General features: G+C 45.4%; 1 protein-coding gene across 2 annotated transcripts; it reads left to right on the top strand.

The window, feature by feature from the left end:
- The first annotated feature begins 2,675 nt into the window (after positions 1 to 2,675).
- Positions 2,676 to 4,470, top strand: Cartpt (CART prepropeptide). 2 transcript variants are annotated; one of them, XM_085676780.2, is made up of 3 exons: positions 2,676 to 2,867; positions 3,275 to 3,397; positions 4,181 to 4,470. In XM_085676780.2, exons 1-3 carry the CDS (start codon positions 2,709 to 2,711, stop codon positions 4,286 to 4,288), a joined length of 390 nt encoding a protein of 129 aa, XP_085532906.1. In that variant the 5' UTR covers positions 2,676 to 2,708; the 3' UTR covers positions 4,289 to 4,470. The 2 variants fall into 2 exon arrangements, with proteins under 2 accessions (XP_085532906.1, XP_048297442.2); XM_048441485.3 differs by having other exon boundaries at positions 2,677 to 2,867; positions 3,314 to 3,397.
- Positions 4,471 to 8,987: the final 4,517 nt, after the last annotated feature.

Below are 8,987 nucleotides of genomic sequence, written 5' to 3'. Positions count from 1 at the left end.
TACACAGCATTCTTCAAGATACTCTAGAACAGTGTTTCTCAACCCGTGGGTCATGACCCCTCTCAATCCATGAATGACCCTTTCACAAGTGTTACATACCAGATATTTATACTATAATTCATATCAGTAGCAAATCAGAGTTATAAAGTAGCCATGAAAATAATTTTGTGGTTGGGGATCACCATAACATGTGGAACTCTGTTAAGGGATCACAGCATTAGGAAGGTTAAGAATCACTTCTCTAGAAGGTCATTCTTTTCAAGAAGTAAAAGGCACTGTGGTTTGGAAATAACCTTGGTATGCTTGATTTGCTTTGCAGCATGGCTCAAGATTCCTCTCCCTAACCCTTCAGCTCCACATAGTGTTTTGCTTTTGTGAAGATGAGTGTCATCAGGCCTTGGCTCTTTGAGTTGCTTTCCTAACATAAATGGCACGTGTGGGAAAGCTAGTACTTACACTTAGGGACAAAATTCGAGAGATAGCGTCGCATCGGGGGTGCTCACAACCTTGAGGGAGGATGAGCTAAGCTGTTACTTGGAGTTATTTTTCTTCTGGAATGTGGACTATGTTTAAGGTCACTGGAGACTTCTTGCAGTGAGTGCCATTGCATCTGTTTAAGATTTAAAACAGTAAAATGAGTTGCGGTTGAAATTTCAGGCAGAATTAAAAAGGCATATGTGAAAAGCAGAACTTGGGGGAGGTGTTAGACACATTTTCAGGTTGGACTTAGCCCAAATAAAATATAAAAACATACTACCTATCAGAAGAGATGTTAGTTCTTGAATTTCACCCAAATATGTATTTGGGTGATAATTAAAGCCTTAATAATTGAAGAAAACAGATCCATATTCTGTATTAACTATTTCAGCGATCCACATCATGTGTTAATCAGTAAGGTTGTAGAAGAATAAATTGAAGGATGCCTGAGACTGAGTAGCCATAGATATTTACACATTGAGATTTATATCACAAGAAACAGTGGCCATTTAACAATGTAGGAAGACATTTCCTAGCAAGGTAAATGAAAGGCATCAAAATAGAAGGAAGATTGGCTAACTCGAGGACCAAGGAGGAGGTCAGCAAGAGCGGAGCGGCAGGACTTGTGGCAGGGAATGAGGTGCAGATAATGCAATAGTTCCTATAGCAGGATGGGGAATATAGCATCCCTCTGAGCAGTCATTATTTTGGGACACAACACTATGATGGCTGGTGAACTGTAGATTAGAGGATGGCAAGAGAAGGGGGCGGGGATTAAGAAACAGACTGTAGGCAGGCAGGGGCAGTTGACCAGGACTGCGGTTTGGTGATAGGGATGGGGAAGAATGGGTACACTCAGGAGCAGCTGAGAGGAAAGGGGCATGATGGAAGAAGCCAAGTCAACCAGCAGATGTGATTGCTTCTAGGTCCACGTGGAGAAGCATCATTTCCACGGGAGCTGTTGTTTGCACTCAGGGTTCAAGGACCTTAACGTCACAAAGCCACTAACTACTGTGTGTCTTTCTAAGCCAGAGGACCTGGCTGACCATTGACTTCTGATCTCTTGAGATCTTTCCAGAATCAGGGTGCTGCAGTTTTTCACACTTTCATTTGGATTCTTGGGTACCAGAGACAATGGGAAGGAGGAGTTCTGTGAATGGCTAAGTTTGCTCTGACTTAAAAGTTGAGGCAGGGCACACACCATTCTTGGATGGCTTCACAGTTCTAAGCGAAGGGACCTGGAGGCTTAGTGTTTATTGTGGCAAGGGCAAGGAACTGTGCGCACAGGAGCTATCCTTCCACACTTCCCGTGGCTATGAGATATATTCTTTCAATTTCAGTTTTGCAAGAGAAAAGTAGAAGTTCAGAGAGTTTCTTTAAGAACATATTACTTTAGTTTTAGTCATGTGTATATGTGTAGGTACCTGCGGGGGTGGCGCTGGGAACTGAACTCAGGCCTTTCAAAGCCATTGAGCCATCTATCAGGCCCCTCTGTGAGGTCCACTTCGTTCTAAGGCATTCAGTTCGGAAGTGCTGGGCCAGGACTCGAACCAGTGTCGGGTTCTTTGGCTCCTGCTCAGCTCTTGAGCTGGGTTACTCTCCTTTCCAGGTTATTAACATCACTTATTTTCCACAGAGCCCCTGGTGCGGGAGGACACATCTCCCTTTGTGTAGTATGCCGGTTGTCTCCCTCACTCGCCTAGCTTGCCTAGGATTGTGCTCAGCAAAAGAGCCTGCTGGAGGCAACACATCCTTCTTGCAGCCACAGCCCGGGCTTGGGGGATGAGAGAAGCAAGGTAGAGCCTAAAAGGAAGACTGTGGCGCATCCACCACCGCTAAGCTAAGGGAAGCAACTCTTCTGCCTGTTCATTGCCCCGAAGGCATTTTCCATTTCACGGGCCCTCCCGCTTCCAATCCCTCACCCTTCACCCCTCAGTTTCAGCTCTGGCCCCTTAGGGAGCGTCCCTGGCCGCGGGGCTGACAGCATTTGGGGCACGGGGTCTTGTTCTCTGCGCTCTATCCCATCTGTGCGCAGAGCCTCGTTCCCGGGCTCCCGGAGCCCGGCGGGCATTGACGTCAAACGGCAGCGGAGCGCTGCCTACAGACGGCTGACCCGGGCCCTCCTCCACACCCCCGTCCTTCCTCGCCCCCTCCCTCTTCCCGGCACCGGGTTCAGCCGGCTATAAGAAGCAGGAGAGCACGGTGCCCCAGCAACGACGAGGTCCAGCACCATGGAGAGCTCCCGCCTGCGGCTGCTGCCCCTCCTGGGCGCCGCCCTGCTGCTATTGCTACCTTTGCTGGGTGTCCGTGCCCAGGAGGATGCCGAGCTGCAGCCCCGAGCCCTGGACATCTACTCTGCCGTGGAGGATGCGTCCCATGAAAAGGAACTGGTCAGTATTCCCCTTGCCTCGGGATCCCCCTGGGCTGCCGCGGGGCCCTTCCTTTGCATGCGTCCCTCCTTCTCTCCTGTCCCACCAGGAGGGCTGAGTCCCTGGAGCCGGGTTTAAAAAATAAAGCCCTGGTACTCGCTATCAGACAAAGATATCTGAGTCCACGGGCTACGGGTTGCATGTCGAGCGAATCCCTGGTTGTGACTGTTCTGGGCACTGTGCACCTTGGAGGCTCTGGGGGTTGAGGTCAGGACTAGGGACTTCGCCCGCAGGGCTTCCTCTCCAACACCATCTATCCCCCACTCCACCCCCTACTTGTCCGTCCTCCGAGTCCCGCCACCCTACGGTTGTGTGTCTTGGGCTCCTTATAACTGGGCTGAAAGTGAGCACCTGCGCTGGGCTCGCAGCCAAGGCGGCAACTTCGGGCTCCCGGCGCTGTGTTGCAGATTGAAGCGCTGCAGGAAGTCCTGAAGAAGCTCAAGAGTAAACGCATTCCGATCTATGAGAAGAAGTACGGCCAAGTCCCCATGGTAAGGCTCTGGGTCACCCTTCCCTTACTTTTCCAGGAGAAAGGACTGCCATCTTACACACGGTCTTTACTCTAGCAGGTGGCGGAGCAGCTCAGGTGATGCTTTGCTTCTGCCCTCGCCCTTTGTTCCCTGGTCCCTAAGAGCAAGGGAACACAGGCTGTGAGAGCCAGAAAACAGTCCCGTGATGTGAGTGGGAGTATTTCCTGAAACATCGTAGTTGGATGAGCCCTTAAATCTACGCAGTTGTCCCTTAATTTCTCCTAGAGCATGGCAGGGCTTTTCTTTATCATTTCGTTATTGTTTTGCTTCTTAAATTCCGTGATAAAAAGTTTTCGGAACGGGTCACCTTTGTGGGAACAGTTCTAGGTAAAATCTCTCTCTCTCTCTCTCTCTCTCTCTCTCTCTCTCTCTCACACACACACACACACACACCCCTTCTGCTTTCCTTCTTTGGGTGAGAAAGTGAGAAAGTAGAAACAAGGTTTTGGGAAAGTGTGTTGCGTATTTCTTAGATGCAAGTGTCTAGGTGATTCTTCCCTCTTTAAATTGACAAGAAAAGGAAGCTGAAAATGCAGTCTCTCCCAAAGGCAGAACAATGCAGAAGGATCAACCATTTAATTTTCTTCCTTTAAATGTCCTCTTTCTGAAATTATAAGCCTGTGGCTTCAGGCTCTCCGGACGTCGGATCTGACTGTACTTAGAGGTGATGGTAGCGGTCTAGCCGTTCTTCTCAAGAGACCGCTCCTTTGGGACCCGCATAACCACCGGTTGTGTTGTTGACAGTGTGACGCCGGAGAGCAGTGCGCAGTGCGGAAAGGGGCCAGGATCGGAAAGCTGTGTGACTGTCCCCGAGGAACTTCCTGCAACTCCTTCCTCTTGAAGTGCTTATGAAGGGTCGGCAACCTCCACCTTAAGTTCCCACACTCCTTCTTTTCCCCAAAGGAGCACTCCTTTATCCCTGGAGCCTGGCTTTAGCAACAATAAAGTTTGCATCCCCCTCCGAGGGTGAATGGGCTCTTTCTCTGCTGTTTCAAAATAAAAGAACGCATTTGATGCTACTGTGTGAAGGACAATGCCTTGCATGGTGTTGGCATGTGTGTAGACTATTCTTTCCGCGTTTTATTTATCTGACACGTTCTTGAGAACCTTTCTGGGAAGAAGAGGAACTTTGCTTTAAAACTGTATTTTTGTATGTGGCATGTCAGAATGAAAATTAGATCTAGTTAATTTTGGCAGATGACATCACAACCTGGGAAAATAAATTACCCTAACCAACACAAATTGAAGCATGTACAAATTACACATAATAAAGCATTTTTAATAATTGCCTACAGAGCATGGCTGTTTCTCCATAAGTAATTTAAGTAGGAATAATGGGATTAATCATGCTGTTGTTTTCAAAGAGAAATATTTTAAAAATAGCTGTCTATTGGGAGAGCAGCACCTCAGCTCCAGTGAGTTCTGATCATTAATTAGGAGTGTGTTACACCAGCTTCAGTATGCTCTGCTCTCTAACTACAGTGGTGTGTGTGACACACACACACACACACACACAGAGACAGAGAGACAGAGACAGAGAGAGACAGAGAGAGAGAGAGACAGAGAGAGAAAGAGAAAGAGACAGAGACAGAGACAGAGAGTCCAAAAGACAGGCAGGGGTAGAAACCACTGGACTTGAGACTATAGAGTTTTCCTTATTAAAACCTGTAGTTAGAGTCCTCAGTTTCAGCAGCAAGCCTTGAACATCTGTGGTTAGTGCTGCACTATTCACAACAGCCAGGAAATGGAATCACCCTCGATGTACACCACAAAAGAATGAATGAAGACTGAATGGTACAGATACAATGGGATCTTACACAGTCATAAAGATAAATGAAATGATATTTGCAGGAAAATGGATGGAATTGGAAATAATTATGTTAAGTGAAATAAGCCAGACTTAGAAAGATGAATGCCACATGTATTCTCTTATACAGGGAACCTATTTTTAAAAGTATGTGTGTGTGTGTGTGTGTGTGTGTATGTGTGTGTGTGTTGTGTGTGTGTGTCTAAACCAATAAGTCCTATCTATATACAAGGACCCTGCTTTAAAGGAAACAAATGGCTTATTCTGAGTTAAATCCAAGTGGCTATGTTCTGAGAACATGTATTGAAGCTACTTTGGATGGTGTTCGCTGAAATGAAAGGGGATATATACATATATATACACATACATATATGTATATATATGTATGTATATATGTATATATATACAAATATATACAATATATATATACTATATATATACAATATATATATATATTGTACTTTTATATTCACTGAACAAAGGATATCACAAATCAATTCATTCAGCAAGTACATCTGCGGGGGCTTTAGGTAGGTGCGCAACAGCAAAGTGAGGAAATGTGTTGCATAGATTTCAGCTGCTATCAAATAGCTTTAGCTTTAGGGTTGGTCATGGTTAGAGGCCCTACCAAGCTTAACAACAAATTCCAAGGGGTTACTTGGTAGTCATCAGGATGTTAAGCCGGCAGCAAAGGCAACACATAAGAGTTTGCACCAAGAGACAGTGATGTTACCTATCCATGGACTCCACACTGTTTAGTAGTGTGTGCGTAGTGCATTTAATAGAGTATTCAATCAGACAACCAAGTGGCTACTTTTCTTAAAGACAGTCCAAGACGATTTTGACTGTGTGTACAATATTTAATCTTTCACAATCATGATGCTCTACTCAACAATGGCCTGACGGCTTGGGTGTCTTTAGCGGTGTGGCTTCTGAAGAGAAATTCAACATCACAGACCAGTAAATAATTCTTTTATGCCTTAGCCACATCAAAAATCTGAAAAATCAGAACTGTGATTTGGGCAACACTTTTCTTTTTGAGGCAGGGTGTCCTGTAACACAGTCTTGTCTTGTGAGACAACGTGTCCTGTAGCAGTCTTGTCTCAAGACTGTTATGTAGCTGAGGATAGCCTTGAACCCTTGTCCTTCCTATTTCTGCCTGTCCTGGGACTACAGGCATGTGCCATCACAGTTTGCTTATACGGTACTGGGGAATTAAACCCAGGGCTTGATGTGTGCTAGGCAAGCTCAGACACTCCACCAACTGACCTACATCCCAGTCCCGACAGCTCCTTTACTGGAAAGCATGCACGGATTTTTAAAAGTGGACCCTTTGGAGGTTGTGCTCTGTAACAACGGGGGGTTATTGCATCGAATACTTGAAGAACGTGAGACTAATTCACTTTTGCAGGCAATATACCTATGGAAAAACTCTCTGTCCAAGAAAAAAATGTCACTTAGACCTCAGTTCTTAGAGGAACAAGGGAAAATTGGTGGGGGCAATTTCAATTCAAGAAATTGAAAAGAAAACTAAGTGTTATATTTTATAACTTTTGAACATGGTTCTGACTGCCCTGAGGACACATCTCCAAAAGTTAAACAAGACTAAGTAACACACACAGCCCCCCCCCCCCGTAGCCCAGGCTGGCCCTTGACTCCCTAAGGAGCTTGAAGCAGCCCTTGAATCTTGGGTGCTCCTGAGTGCTGGGATCACAGCATCCATCACCACTGACAGGTGAGCGACTTTTAAGCCACAGCACTGTGAGAGGAGTGGTTGCTAAGAGCTTGCTAATCCAAGCTCAAGAGGCACATGCAAAATAGCAGAATTAAAAGGACAGCTTCTTTGCAGAGTCACAGAGAGACAGAGAGCACAGGTAGGAAGCAGTCTCGTGTACAATGGCCATCTGCCCCGTCACATCCTTATTGTTTTTATTAGCATGCCTAATCTGATTAATCCTGCAAGCAGATACAGTTACCAGCTTTCAAAGTACAAAATAGAAGCCAAGAGAGATTATAGAATTTGATCATGCAGTCCTAAATTCTGATTTTATTTAGTTTTGATCTCTTTGATTACCCTTTATCTTTTCCTTTCATGTCATTCTTGGTATCAACAAGTTATTGGTTTCACACAAAAATTTTTTTTTGTTTGGTAGAAATTAGCTCAGTGGGGGCCAATGTGTGATTTAGAAGATACAGTTCCATTAGATTCCCCCTGTGATGGACTCTTTGTGATTATAACTTGGTATAACTTGGAATGTTTTAACCTTGAAGCACTACAAACAGTCACCCAGTAGTTTCACAGTCTGCTACATTCCCAGAAATCATTTTAGTTCAAACCCTAACTTTCTCAATTCCCTTAAGGGTACCTACTCATGCCAACGCTAAATCTGCGGATGACATAGCGTTAGTCTCTGGTAAGTGCTCAGGATGAATTTCTGGGGACAATGACACTGAGAACTGCCCAAAGGTTTACCCCAAAGCAAGAGATCCTGGGGAATGTCAAGTTTAAAGAAGGGGATACAAAGTGTTTCAAAGACTTGAACTCGTTTCCCTCACTTCCGGCTCTGTGGCATCATTCCTCGTCCTTGTTTAATAAGACACGATGGCTAATCCTGGTGGTCAACTCAGCACATTTGGGAATAGGGAGCTTGGATTGGGGCAGAGGCTGCATTAGATTGGCCTGGGGGCATTTCCTTTATTGCTAATTGGTGTTGGAGGACTCGCATACTCTCCCAATCCAGCACTGAAGGAAGGGTAAGCTGAAATAACACCCTTTCCTCACCCACTTGCTTTTGGTCAGACAGCAGCAGAAAGAGCAAAGATTATTAAAACTGCTAGGAGCAGTTGGTGATCGGGACCTTGTAGGTGGGCTGTGAAAAGTCTTTTTCCAAACATTTTATCTGGGGGCCCAGCTTTCAAGCTCATGGTGTGAGTGACATTTTACGCGGATGAAAAACATCATTTAATTATAAATTACTTCTTAAAAGTAACTTTACCTTTCTATTTTATTCATTTTATAATTCCTCTTCAAATAGACTATTTCATTGTGTTTAATTAATAAAAGTCTCTGTGATACAGGAAAAGAAGACTGAAGATTAAGAAAGGTTTAATAAGAAAGGGAGTCACCCACAAGTGAGGCCCAGGGACCTCATGAGATTGGCTGGCAGGGCTGGCAGGTCTGGCCGGTGATGATAAGAAGCTTCAGTAGAAGAGATGGGGGTGCTATAAGGTGGAGGAGTGACGCACCCGGAGCGGTGGGCCTCACAACAACTGGGAATCCCTTTGGTGATTTCTCTGCTTCCCACAGTAATTATAGTTATCACATGTCTTATGTTGTGTCAGAATCTGGAGGGCTGTGTGGGGCACATTGTGAACCCATAGACCTCTGCCCCTTTCCAATCTTGATATGATATCTTGACACCCTAGTTTTGGGACTGAAGATTGGAAAGGGAGTTTGTTTACCGAGAGACTGGCCTTGAACTCAAGATCTTTCTGCATTGGCTTCCTGAAAGCCAAGACGGCAAGCATGGCACAATGCCCTGCTAAACCCGTACAGTTTAAATAAGTTCTTCGGGTCGAGTTTTGCTGTACTTCCAGAAGCCTCTGGAACACTGTCTGGGGGGCTGTTTGTATATAGCTCATTTCTTCATTCCTTCCACTTCTCTGCTCTCATGTAGGAGGTGCTGGGAGAGTAATGGAGAACAAAACCGACAATTCCCGTCCTCACAGAGCTTATAAACCCAG

This window comes from Myodes glareolus, chromosome 15 (genome assembly GCF_982192425.1).
Source record: "Myodes glareolus chromosome 15, mMyoGla1.1, whole genome shotgun sequence".
NCBI lineage: Eukaryota > Metazoa > Chordata > Mammalia > Rodentia > Cricetidae > Myodes > Myodes glareolus.
The sequence above is the reverse complement of the archived record's forward strand: the minus strand, read 5'-3'. Positions and strand labels throughout refer to the sequence as shown.